Source organism: Haliotis rubra, unplaced genomic scaffold (genome assembly GCF_003918875.1).
Source record: "Haliotis rubra isolate DU_JTF1 unplaced genomic scaffold, ASM391887v1 Scf1265, whole genome shotgun sequence".
Lineage (NCBI taxonomy): Eukaryota > Metazoa > Mollusca > Gastropoda > Lepetellida > Haliotidae > Haliotis > Haliotis rubra.
In genome coordinates, this window is record NW_025765187.1 from 125,198 (window position 1) to 139,919 (window position 14,722).

The following is a 14,722-nucleotide window of genomic DNA, read 5'->3' on the forward strand; positions in this document are numbered from 1 at the left end:
TGGCCTATCCGGCCGTCATTTGCTAAGTGAAACCTACGATTAGGGAATAGGCTGCTAAATGAAATCAGCGATTAATGAATTGAAATTAGGCGCGTCTTATTCACACCGAGATGTCAATTACCATGACTCGTGATAGCAATTTTCAGACTAAAATCTCACCTCTGACACATATTGATAAATCTACATCGAGTCGAAAAACAGATTACAGCATCCATCATTGATATCATTTCTCTGTGAATCGCCACTTAGAAACTGCTGTACATGACCATCAGCAGTAATGCTTATTCTGATCTGAACAATGACCTCTCCTTTCTTGGGGAGATTTAGCCACTCACAAATCAATCTCCACTATCGTGCTCAAGTGTTCCTCAGGATGGCCAAAATAACCTCATACTTATATATGTAGTGCTTATACAACCAACTCACTGCCAGACATATAGATATTGCTTGAGAGAAATACTGTATATGCCGAGATAAATCACGTGACAAAAATTTCATATTTTAAAATTTTGATAACACATTTCAGTATTATTACCAAATTGAAATCATGTGACAAAAATTGCATATTTTAAAATTTTGATAACACATTTCAGTATCATTACCAAATTGAAATCATGTGACAATAATTTTATATTTTAAAATTTTGATAACACATTTCAGTATCATTACCAAATTGAAAAATAAAAAGACGAAAATCCTTTCTATAATAACATGAAATTTCTGATAAAAGCAGAGGCAGTTTTGAGATTCAAAATGTATCAAGACCATGTGTTTATGAATCACTATCAAACACAGATGATATGGAAAGGTGACCATATCCTGCACCACCAGTGGCATCCGTCATAAAGTTAAACACATGTAAAGTCAAGTCAATTGTTTGATTTTGTTTTTGTTACGCTTGTATTTGTTTGTTACTTAATGCTGCACTCAGCAATATTCCAGCTATATGGCGGCAGTCTGTAAATAAAAAAGTCTGGGCCAGAAAAGCCAGTGATCAACATCATGAGCATCGTTCTACATATTTGGGATACGATGACATGTGTCAGCGAGCCTGACCACCCGATCTGTTCGTCCCAGTTTACAACAAGCATTGGTGAAGACTAATTCTAACCAGAATCTTCATGGGTTTCGATTATTTAAAAATAACATGGGAATATATTATTCAGTTGCAAAGGACATTGTTTTGGTCACTGATGCATCAAATTTAGAAATGTCCACCACATGTTTGCCACAAAAAAAACCTCCAGGAAAGCTGATGTCCTGGAAAATGAACCCATCTGGGGGTAATTCGGCCTCGCAAAACAAATGCCTACACATCAGCAACAGTGACAGAGATCATTTGTCCACTGATTACTTGTCTCCTTCCTTCTCGCTAAGCAGGACAAATGGCCAGTGGTTCACTGGTCAAGGAGCCACCAATGGCCATACTCGCGATTACCCAACACATGACCGCTCAGCATAAGCTAAACAAACAATACTTCTTCCGAAATAAGCTGGACAAACAACACTTCCGATGTCAAAACATGAACTAATGATCGGAACGTCTGCTGCTTATCAAGCCAATACGCTATTGACAAGGAAAAACCAATCAGACACGAATACTAATTCGTTAGTCTGAGACGAGTAACAATCTAGATGGACAGGTTGTTTTATCCCCTGTTCTAATTATTTTACATGAACCACTCGTCTGAGATGAGCTATGGACTAGCTGAATACGACCAATGGTGTCTGACAATTCCCACAGATTTCAAAGCTCATGGGGCTTAGTTTGTTGCAAAGTTAGTCTATCAGTGCAACTCCTCCAACTTTACACTTTAATGTGTACTTAGTAAAACCTGTTTCAACAGTGATGAGACGGTAAATTTAAGTGCATTATCCCATCAGCAATACTTTAGTTAAATCACCAGCTCTGTGATATAATTGTGTGATCTTTATGGAGTCTATGAACAGAAAAGAACTTTCAGGGACTTCCATATAGATAGGATTGGAATGCGTGAATACTTGTTTCACAGGTGTCTGAAAAGCCATAATTCTAAGATAACACGATTCCATCATTGAATACAAAAAGAAATAAAAGGTACTCACAGTTCAATTGCTTTGTTCCAGTTTATAACATACCCCGAGAGAATGAAAGACTCAATATTAACTATATGCACATTGCCTCGCTCTGTGCCTATGTACAACCACTTGCTTTGGAAAGGCCGATGGCAAAAAGTAATCCTGAAAGAAAGAATAACCGAATTAGCACATCATCAAAAACAACATGACAAAACAGATCTGCAAGCACATAACTAGAGAGAGTGATTAACCCGGCTTTGGAGTTCAGCTCTGGACAGCATGCATGAATACGAGTGTACTGCTATTGGCAGTAATCCAGCAATGTCATCAATGATCATGGAGGTATTCCCAAGAAAGGGCTTCACATATTGTGAGGGGGAATCAAACCTGAATGTGGGGCATGACAAGTGAACACTTTAACCTCTGTCCTACTCTGAAGGAGGCACACCATGGAGTGGGATTGGATTCTGATAAAGATTAGATTCCGATTGACATTGTTGTCCTTTAGCTGTGGATCGGGGAAAACCATGGTGGATTTGGTGATTGGGATTGGCATTGAGATTGGGATTGAGATAATGATTGAGATTGGGATTGAGACTGAGACTGAGATTAGGATTGGTATTGAGATTGGGATTGGGATTGGGATTGGGATTGAGACTGAGACTGAGATTAGGATTGGTATTATTGGGATTGGGATTGGGATTGAGACAGGATTATCACTGAAATTTAGATTGAGATTGAGGTTGAGAATGGGATTGAGAATGAGATACCAGATAGAGATCAGGATTGAGATTGGGACTGAGAACAGAACTGAATATTCAGACTGAGAAAGAGATTGGGATTGAGAATGGGACCGAGACAGAGATTGGGATTTTGCTTCACATTGCTGGGGTATAAAATCCCACAAAAGTATAATTTATAGGTCAACACATCCTGACCTTACAAGTGTTTCAAACACTATAACAACAGTTTGAGTACAAGTGTGTCTGTAAATGTCTGCATTGTTTCTTTTCTCAAAGGGTAAAAACCTTAACTTCAACAGCACATAACCCAGGGTCATGAAGTAGGCTTTCAGTAGTATCATAGTACTACAGATAAGTAACTAACCCAACAGAACTGTAACTTGACTGGGGCATCAAGCTAGCGGTTCAACACACAAACTTGCACAAATACTCATTTCATCCGCTCATGCAAAAATGAAGATTTCAGAGCCATTGTACTATTTATTTACACACAACTAATTAATATGTCTATATTCAATATACATCAAAGAAAATCATTCAATTTAAATTCATGATAAAATATCTTCGATTACTGCCCAAAAAACTAAAATTAATACACAAAAACAAACTAAAACCATGACAGCAAAAATCCCACCACAACAAAAGTAGCTGGCGATGCAAGCTCTCCCTCCCTGTCATTGCTGTATGGAGTTTAACACTGATCGGAGGAGACTCCCGTTTCTAAGCCGTAACTCCTCACCACTCACAGAGGTAACCTTGTTACCTTCACGTTGATAGAGAATAGTCCTCTCCACTACAAAGACCTAAAGGCCTTCAATTTTTTTCATTTGAGAGAAAGCTCATTGGTCAATTATGAACTTATTGGATTGAAGCGGTCTATTTTGGAGGCCCTATTCGGTCAGGATTCTCTATCCCATGTCAACTGCAGAGATGCTTCTTATGGTACGAGTCAGTCTCGCTGCCTGGGCGAGCTCTCTCGACCTGCTGCCTTCTTGCTACAGTAAATTTGATCAGCACAAGATGTATTGTTGATTGCCTCAAACTTTGGTGGGATCCAAATTACCAGCTAACAATGGATACGCATAAAGAATTTTGATTGTGACATGTCTGATAAGATGTGGTGTCATCGGCAAGGTCAGAGCTCTGAGATTATGGGAAGGGTTCCACAGTGTGGTGTGTTTCAACTGACAGCGTTGTCAGAAAGACAGGTCTTTGATCAAGGAATCCTGTTGAGTGAGAGCTTTTCTTAATTCCAACAGTGTTTCCATGTTATTTCTACTCACAAGTACAAAGTGAATTAAAATAACGGACCAATCATCACAAAGTATTTACTTTTGGTGATTGTGGTGTTTGTGTGTTTGTGGGAAGGAGGGAACGGAAGAGGAGATGCTCACTTTCTGACAAAACTGTTGTCTCGCAGAAATCTTTCCGGTTACCATTTATACTCTGGGGTTAAAACCATGGTCAATTAATTCTATTTCAAGCATTGCAGGAAAATTCACACACCATCCCCTCTCACATACCACCCACCCCAGCCAAAAGATCAGCACCAAAGTCCTTTCCTCTGGAATCATGAAGCTCCAGGCAATTTTTTCACTCTTTTAAGGAGACAAAAAAGTGACACCTAACATCATTTGATTCCAAGGTTAAAAAAAACTTCACAAACAAAAAAAATGTTCAAATGGAACTTTTTGCTTACCTTTCCCTTTGAAACTTTAAAGAATGTACAATTTCCGGACGCTTCTGCCGATAGTTCCATAGGTGAAGGCTGTCGTCTGAGCAAACGGTCACAAGAGCACCCTTGGGAAGAAACCAAGCACATCGACAGTTATTTGACTAACAAATTGTCAGACAAGCCACGTGAATGAAGTTCACCAAATCATCTAACATGTCTAACTAAGCCCAGTTATCTATGCAGAATTAACGGAAAAGGAAAAAAATCCTTTTAGGGACTGAACTGTTGGAGGACTCTCACTCTGGGGAATAGGTCGTGGGATCTAAAGTTAAACATCGCACAAAACGAATGCTTGAACAGGACACACGTAATGAGAAGAGGAACAGCAGTTGTCCCATCTGATTCTGTTTCCTACAACTATAAATTCCTCGACTTCAAAAATGAGACTCCTTGGTGTATGTCCATCTTTATTTTTGTTTGAAAAGGTCATGTCAAAACACATAATTGCAACACATGGTAAAGATATGTTTCTTCTAACTTTTCAAATCCACCAAGTTTGTTATGTAAGTACATGTCCTCTTGTGCTGGAAGGTTAGAAAAATTTAACCAGCCTTATACCGTTTTTATATCAACAGGGGCATACTATAAGATGATGAGATGGGTAATGGCTCCCCTTGTCTACAAGTGATGCCGACCTGACCAGTTTGTTTGCCTCAGTCATGTAAATGAATCAGACAATCTGCTGATTGACATCTTGCAATCCATGCAATTATCTACTTGTTCGTTGTTTAACACTGGTAGGGTGTTGATCATGATTCACTGTAAGCATTGGTAAGGCGTCGATGAAGATTTACTGCAAGCACTGTGAGTGAGTGAGTTTACTTTTACGCCGCACTCAGCAATGTTCCAGCTATATGAGCGGTCTGTTAATAATCAAGTCTGGACCAGACAAGCCAGTGATCAACATCATGAGCATTGATCAACACAACTGGGACATGATGACATGTGTCAACCAAATCAGCAAGCATCAGGCCACATATCATCCGTGCAAAAGCAGTAGTGTTGAAATCAAGGTTGAAGGGATGAATACATCTTTAACGTTTAAAGAATGAATTGGTCCTTGTTACAATTTTAAGTCTAAAATTTATGGGATGCTTTGGGGAGATTCCATCAAGCTTAGTAAGAAAAATCACTTACAGCCACCAGGACAGCTTTTGATGTAAAAAATGAGTACAAATGAAATGAAATATATGCTATATCTACTAGTGTTGGGAATTGGTTAAAATCTCATAATTGATGATTGGTTCATTACAACTGATCAATCATCGAAAATAATTGGTTAGCATTATTTATCAAATTTTCCTGGTTATCTTTGTAAATGCACAAAAAATAAAGAAAAAACATATAGTTCTCTTGGGGTTTTTTCAAATTGCACAAAATGCATTTGCAAATTTCACATCTTTAAATGATGACTAGTATGTTAGGAACAAATTTCCTGGAGTCTTTAAGATAAATTCAATCGTGACTTGGAATGAGCTTGTAGTGCTCATGAAATGTAACTGACAAAACCAAAACCTTGTGAAAAATATCGTTAATGCAAACAAGTGCTCGAAATTGTTTGTGTTCGATTATGAGTAAACATGATTGATTGCTTGGTCGTTTAGTCACTGCGACCAATCTTCGATTATTTCAATTAATCGGACCACCACTAGTATCTACCAATATCAACACAGAGCAAGAAGTGGTATAACACTATACATATCAACAAACACCATCTTCTTGACACTCTGCATAAAACATTTTACTTATTAAGGAATTCTCGACAGATTCATTCATATATTCATTCCTACATACATGCTATACACGCTCTATCTATCGAACTCCATCAGCACTAGGAGCTTCTTGGTAGAACTCCTTACTCTAGTCAGTCCTAAGTTTTAATTCCTTGGAGGAGATTTTCTCATTTACAAGCCAAGGGGCAAGTGTGTGCTTCAATAAAGCAATTGACTGATTAAAATATTTCTAAAATAACGTCAGAGAGGACTTGGGTCTTTACAGCACCGGACAAGTGGCCGAAGGTTGAAGTCTCTCTCGCTTTTTATCTCCTTTGGGGCAATAAAACCATCAGAAAAAAGGAAATTAAGGCCATCAAACATTGGTGATTGAATTCACAGGAACCAGGCAGTTGGACCTAAATCAAATCATTCCTGCAGTTCTGTGGAAAATAGTCATCTAGGCACAATACATTAATGGCGAAAAAGGCTGATGAAAAATTATGACATTGACGATGAAATGTCCCACTTACCTCATTAACAAGGAAAAGGATCTGGATAATGGCAGCATCACTGTCGTGGACACAATGGCAGTCAACACCTGGCCGACCAAGTCTAGTTATGCATTAAGGAAACTGTTTTGTGTTTGTATTGACAAGGCATTAATATAAATACAATCAGATATTACAACAATTATTTATTCAGTAAACAAATGACAACCCCAATGTTTCCATCCGTTGTAGGATATACTGTTGTATATATGTTGTTCAGCTGTATATATAAGCAAATTGTGTATACCAGTAATGGTAATATTCATAAAATATTTCACCAACAACAAAATTGCTTCAAAACCGATTGATTATATTTTCTTTTTCTATGTCACGTCACTTGAAATAAGCATTGGTCAGGAAAGTTCAAGGCACTTTATTCACTTTAAGGCACACTGAATAGATCATCCAGAGCTACAGATAAGTTTTTGGGTCATTAAGTTATGCTTGTGTTCATCTCAATTGGGTATCCTAATTTTCCTTTGAGTAACTAAATACATTGTACCCATCTCACTCAAACTAAACTGGGTATTTTGCCATTTCCCAATAGTTGTAAAAATATACTAAAGTTTAAATGTTGGTTTACGTGTTTGTTATTTATATTTGATCTGTAATATGAGAAACGATAAGAAAGACTGCAAGTTGCAGTGCTGAAATAGAACCTCCCAATATACCTCTGTTATTTTATCTATTTTTGTGTGTACGCATGTAAGATAAAAATTATTGAATATTTACAAAAATTCAAACATACTTGTATGCAATAGACTTAATAGGAATTGAGTTTTCACATAAATATTTGCATAATTTTGGCAGACATGCAGCTTATCTGTACCTCTGTCATCCAATTTACATTTTCTAGAAAGAAGCAATAACCTAGGTATATTAATAATTTACCATGGACAAAATCCTCTGTTACATGTAAATCTGTTTTTTCAGTTCACTTAAATCCTGTCTACCCAACACCAAAAGTTCACTTATCTTCACCTCGACTATTACCGAATCTCTTCAACTTTCATTGAACATTTTACCAACCACACAACTCTCAAAAGACAATGAACCAACATTTACACAAAACCACTATTTCCCCTTCCGTATCTTTTGTTTCCTTCATACGTCATCGCGATGGTAGCTCTCATCGGCAAGACAAATCTCCTACTTCCTGAAGTATTTTTGTCCTCCTTACCAGGAGGAGATTTTGTTCCCAAGATGCACTTTTTACCAAGATGATGACATCAGATGCGTCGTCTTGTCTCAGGAACGTGTCACAGTAGTAGTAACCTGGCACCACACCACAACTGACGTCCTAAATTAAGATGCTGGCTTGACACAATCAAGCAGAAGTCAATTGTTGCAAGAAGTATGCAACATGGTTGAAGCAGGTGACACATCTTCACCATCACAGGTAAAGACATTGGCGACGTAAAAGCAGACGACAATGACATCTTCGCATAAGTCGCCAAAGAGCACCACCTGACCAGTGACCCTGGGGAATATTTCACAACCACAAAGAACCCTTGATATTTCAATGACTTTTATTTTTCAAAACATTTGACAAGTTTATGTTTGTGACCTTGAGACCAACACAGAGGTCTCATGTGGTGTTTATAGTCTGATCAGAGGTTGACAACTGAGGCTGGCAACTGAGGCAGTCAATAATGACCCCGCCTGGGGAATCAGTTGTGTTGGACAATTTTAATTACATTCCTTTGTGATCCCTAAAGGTTAGCGTAAGCATGTGCTTCAAATCTTACCCCAATTTAAGAAATTGGCAGCGATAAATTAGAGGAATTTAAATCAATTGCTGTCTGTGCGTTTATATCCCAAGAAGCTTGGAGACAGCTGTGATAGAAATCTTCTTTATTTGATTTCAAATAGTGGCATAATTTCCCCAGTGAGTTTGCACAATTTCTTGGAAAAACTATTCTTGATCACTTCAGGACAGGTCTTGAAAAAGAACTGTCACAAGAAGCTGTATCCTGCTTGCAGGTTAACATTAAGGAAATTGTCAGCACATCCAGGTCTGACAGATCAGGCAGCAATAGTACAGCAATTGCAAAAGTTACATGACCCTTGAATAAATGATGTGAAATTGATTGTGATGAGCATACACCTGCATCTGTGCTGGTCAGGATTGATGTTTTTATAGTTCCAGCCCACTGAGATACCAGACCACAGTGTAACCCCCTTCAGAAAGTATACTGACTTGAAAACTGTCAGTTCCTGTCATATTTCCTTTTTTACCATTTTTTTTTTTCTACTAGAGTTGACCAAGTCAAGTCCTTATTCATTAAACAACAATATGCAGAATCCTGTATTCTGGTTCCTGCTTCTACAGGCCAGCCAGACTAAAAAGACCATCTTTAACATTTTTTTCATATGGTGAAGTAGTGTTGGGAATCAGAAACCAACTCCACTATCGATTATCGGAGGATTGTGGTGAACGATTATCGATTATAATCGAAGTATATACATTTTTAATGTTATCACCAATTTCAATGAATGTTTTTTATAACTAATACTGTCAGGCAATGACATACATGCATGCAAGAAAGACACTGGAATTGTAATTAAACAATAAAAGTGGTTAAAATGTTACAATGTGCATAGCTTTACGCTATTGAGTGCATGTTTGTTCGTGAATATTTGTCAAATTTAATTTTTACTTTACTTCATATAAGTGTGTTATACTAAAACAACAAAATTCTGATTAATTGAAAATATGCTTTTTTACAATCGATAATCAATTTTAATCCTTCTTTTGATCGATTTTCGATTATTTCCGATCATCGGAACACCACTATGGTGAAGCTCCCATGGCCACGGAAGAAAAAGTCTTCTTCCCAATCTTCTCCTGGGGTTGCAAACTGTCCATAGCATGATGACCTTTGTAACTCACAAAGTCTAACATACACCTAAAACCATTTAACATCAAGCTGAACTGTTCTCAGCATTAGGAATACAACTATCACATCATAAACCGTTTTCTTAGTAGGTTGGTTTGTTGCACTCAGCAATATTCCAGCTACATGGCAGCAGTCTGTAAACAATCGTGTCTGGATCAGACAATCCAGTGATCATCAGCATGAGCATCGATCTACGCAATCTGGATACGATGACACATGTCAACAAAGTCAGCGACCCTTGCCACCCAATTCCGTTAGTCGCTTCTACTGACAAGCATGGGTTGCTGAAGACCAATTCTAACCGGATCTTCACAGGTCCCCATTCTTAACACAAATCTACGACATTGCCAGGGTTAAGTGCCTCATTCCACAATGATGGTTTTAAAACTAATTTCTCTTTGAGCAAATGGGCCTAGGCAAGGTAAAATACAGAACAATCAATATCCACACACTAACAGCCTGACTCCAGAAACAACAATAACCACATCACTATTATCAAACAGACAGGAATCCATTCAATATTTCGAAAAAAAAATGAACTAAAATAACGGCAGAAAATTGAACATGCACAAGCTACATTAAAAGCAAGCACTCAAACGATCACAAGGTGGTTTAACTGCAGACATTACGGCAATAATTTCATCACTGTACTAGTGTACCCTTCCAAGCTGAACAGAATCAAAGGCTCCATACAACCTGTATCCTCTCCCAACCAGCTCAATTACCAATTACAAATCGATCTTGCTGTAGATAAAGATCATGATCTTAGGTTACGCACACAAACCAGAAGCACAAACTGAACACACACCAATCGACCAAAGGTCAGGAAGGTAGAGGGTTTGTCCAGGTGTCGCTAAGTCTGTTTGTTTTTGTAATGAGAAATAACACTGCTGGCTGAGGAGGATGAGCATCGGCCCAATGTCGGTTCTGTGGGCGGTCGGTCCTTCAGACATATATCCTCCTCATTAGGCTGTAACAGTTCACCAAAACCAAACATCTTTACAATAAAATAAAGGGTGTCCTGGGTCCCCTGACGTCTGCTGTTGTCTTTGAAACAGGAACCTCCAAACGTCAGCCATTCAGACATATCTCCTCCTTATTGGGCTGTAACAGTTCACCAAATCCAAACATCTTTACAATAAAATAAAGGGTGTCCTGGGTCCCCTGACGTCTGCTGTTGTCTTTGAAACAGGAACCTCCAAACGTCAGCCATTCAGACATATCTCCTCCTTATTGGGCTGCAACAGTTCACCAAATCCAAACATCTTTACTGACTGACTGACTGAGTTTGGTTTTACGCCGCTTTTAGCAATATTCCAGCAATATCACGGCGGGGGACACCAGAAATGGGCTTCACACATTGTACCAATGTGGGGATTCGAACCCGGGTCTTCGGCATGACGAGCCAACGCTTTAACCACTAGACTACCCCACCGCCCAAACATCTTTACAATAAAATAAAGGGTTTCCTGGGTCCCCTGACGTCTGCTGTTGTCTTTGAAACAGGAACCTCCAAACGTCAGCCATTCAGACATATCTCCTCCTCATTGGGCTGTAACAGTTCACCAAATCCAAACATCTTTACAAAAAAGGGGTCCCGAGTCCACTGGAACTTTAAACTGAAAACCTGTAACATGTACAGGCTAAATCGTTTTTTACCAGTCTTCTCCTTACTTCACAAGGATCAAAATAGTGCTTAGTTTGCATGCCATGGCACAGAATTGAAATTGCATGGATGATGTATTTTCAATGTGCCCTGGAGCATGACTAAAATATGAAATAACACCATGATTCATGGTCCTGGATAATCTGAGCTACCTGAGCTAGTCTAGTTGCAGCCATAGTATATATTTCAAGGACACCTTAATCTCCAACTTTGTAACATCAGGGTACTAACAAGGCCTCCTTGACTTTGTATACCGTACTTATGAAGGTGTCACTATGATATATATACAGACTCTTTATGAAGAGGGAGCAAATGTCAGACGACCACAGTCTTCCTTCTGATTGTCTGCTATCAAACATCTCCTCTACGACCTAATGGATAGAGTGCCCCGAGAACGGAAGATCACTGGTTCAATCCCTAGTTGCAATAAACGCAAAGACATAAAAGATGGCACTTGTTCCCCTGCACTAGGCATGAAGGGGAAGAAAACAGCTCCAAGTCAGTATAATGTGTCTGAGTAGGGTGTTCAGTATGTATTGTATGTATCTCAGTGGACCAACACTATAACACTATGTCCTCTACAAACAGCACACAGGTTCAGGCAAATTGCAATTTACATGCAATAATTTTATATGCACCATTAAACCTGACTTATCATTCGAAATTGGCTTCCATAATCGGTACCCCTTGGGGGAGATCCAGCAATCTCTCCCAGGAGACACTGATGCAGTGTAATTGCATCATAATGCTTTGCAGACAATTGTGATGTCACTGGTTGCCATGATGTCACAATCATATGACATCACAAATTTCTCTGGAATCTGACCCTCATGTCTTTTGACATCAAATATGTCTTGAAGTTTTATCAACTTGTGTTGATATATTTGACAAAAAAGAGACTTTATTTCACCCACCTATGATACACACAGTGAATTTATCTGAAGTAGTGGCTTTTCAAACTTCTGAAGTTTCACTTTTACAGGTTGCCATCAAGAGATGCAAGGACATAAACATACACGTTTCCTTGCCTCTTTGTGTAATTAGCATGGGCATTGATTCAGTTGCAGAAATCGATTTTCTTTAAAAAGGCACTGGTTACAATAAATTCAATGTCCTGGTTACAATATCCTCAGAACACAATTTTGACTTTTTTCAACTAAACAAACAATAGTGTTACACACTGATGCTTTACATTAAATCAGATTGAGTCAGTTTAGTTAGCAATATTCCAGCAATATCATGATGGGGACACCAGGAGTGGGTTTCACACATTGTACCTATGTGGGTAATCGAACCTGGGTCTTCAGCATGACAAGCGAACACTTCAACCCCTAGGCTACCACACCACCTCCATCAAAACAGATCACCAAAGCCTGAAATGCATCTATTATCACCAAAAAAGCCATGCATTTGAGTTTATCATATGTAGTTTCGTCTGGTATATAGTAAATCTATTCCAGAAGAAAAGAGCAGGCACTTATATCAGACTTCAGTAACCCATGCTTGTTGTAAGAGGCCACCAACGGGATCGGGTGGTCAGACTCGCTGTCTTGGTTGACATATGTCATTGTATCCCAATTGCGTAGATTGATGCTCGTGCTGTTGATCACTGGATTGTCTGGTCCAAACTCGATTATTTACAGACCGCCGCCATAAAGCTGGAATGTTGCTGAGTGCGGTGTAAACATGCAACCAAGCAACTTATGTCAGGTGCAAAAAATATATAAAAATATAGACTTTGTGGATGATGATGAAATGTACAAACCAACCTGTCAAGCCATCAACATTTAAAGAGTCCTATTTTTTGTCTTTTGCAAAAAATATTCTGTAACATATTTACCTCAACAAAATGTTGTTTTTTTTATTTCTGCTGTTTTATTTTTCTGCTAAAAGTTTGAAAACAAATTTATTAAGGAAGTCGGTGTGACAAAAAATATTTCAAGCAGCAGAGACATCCAACAATAAAACCCCAGCTGAAATACTTTTTGAAACACAATTTTGTAATGTTCATTTCTTTAAACAGTTTTGAGAAACTCATCTGCTGGGACTCTTTCAAAAGTTTAGAAACAGTTTTAATGTTCGGATTTTTTTCATCCTTCTACGTTTCAGCCTTACATATATTCGTTGCCGACATCATTAACCAGGCGGTATTGAGAATGACTTGAGGCTAGAATGGCAGCACTCTTCTGACCTGCTTCCTATAAAATGTCAGCTGACACTGACGTATATACCAGTCCCAGACTAACGCTTCCAGTCATATTCAGCAGTAAATAATTTGGCACAGTCTCTTGGACCTGTCCAGGAAGAAAAATATGTTTGCAGAAGATAAAAGGATGAAAAGTTGGAAAGGTTAAAAATGGCTTCTCGTCCCCAGAAATATGATAAAAGTATATTTTCTTGTATGTTTGTTGACATGAATATTTCAAATACCACAACATCACCAAAGGAATATGATGCCCATAAATCTTCTTAGATCAATACATTACAACAGATGTGTATTTTACAACCGTCTTTGAACACCAAATGTCACAGTAAATCTGTTTGATTTGTTTAGATTTTTATGGACTGTGATCTATCAATTTCTGTAGCAGATGGTCACTTTGATGTTTGCCTCCGGTGACATTGAAAGTTAAGGGTACAATGTCAGCGAGTGAAGGAATACTGCTTATTTTCTTCACTGCAGTGTCCTGTCAGTTCCATCCATGTAGCGAGACTGGCGTAGGATGAAAGCTTGAAACGGACAGCTTCACTTGCAACCATAAGGAGTTGCGAAGCACATGTGACACATGTGGTCTCACCTTAGGCAAGTGAATTTGTTCAAAATTGTCTCTGTTCACCCAGCAGGAAAATGGGTACCCGGTGGAAAAAAGTCATATGACTATAACCTTCTAGCGCCTAACAGGCAGCTTGGGTTATCCGGGGTAATAATGGCCTTGATTGTTAGCGCTATGAGCATACCTAGTGTGGAGTTTGGCGCTATATAAATGGACACATTATTATTATTATTATAAGGTCAGGTGACAGACAACGGGTCGATCCAGAGAAGTGTAGTGGGTGTAAACCCCCTTTTTTCTGACACACAGCTTCTCACCCAATACCAACCACATCATGTCTTCTCGTGACATGAGGAGAGTGGGCGGTTTAGTCGTTGCTTTAGTCCTTTTCTCTCGGACAGCCTAGTGGCTCAAATGCCCTCTTCTCCAAAGACAAGATTACAAAGAGTGAAGCCCCTTACTGGTATCAGCCCACCTCTTCACACCCCTATCCCAACCCCCATAATATTCAAACATTGGGTATGGGGTTTGGTAAAACTGTTTCCACTCACTCTGGTAGTGTGTACACCCTTCGCTGTTTCAA

At 38.7% G+C, this 14,722-nt stretch overlaps 1 protein-coding gene across 11 annotated transcripts in view; it reads right to left on the bottom strand.

The window, feature by feature from the left end:
- The window catches only part of LOC124266561 (syntaxin-binding protein 5-like), a 149,234-nt gene that overhangs the window by 71,469 nt on the left and 63,043 nt on the right, over positions 1–14,722 (bottom strand). For all 11 annotated transcript variants that reach the window (XM_046701370.1, XM_046701374.1, XM_046701368.1 and 8 more), the window contains exons 3-5: positions 6,782–6,863; positions 4,501–4,601; positions 2,086–2,220 (exon numbers count right to left, since the gene is read on the bottom strand). In XM_046701370.1, coding sequence (XP_046557326.1) covers positions 2,086–2,220; positions 4,501–4,601; positions 6,782–6,863 — 318 coding nt within the window. The remainder of the gene's footprint in view (positions 1–2,085; positions 2,221–4,500; positions 4,602–6,781; positions 6,864–14,722) is intronic.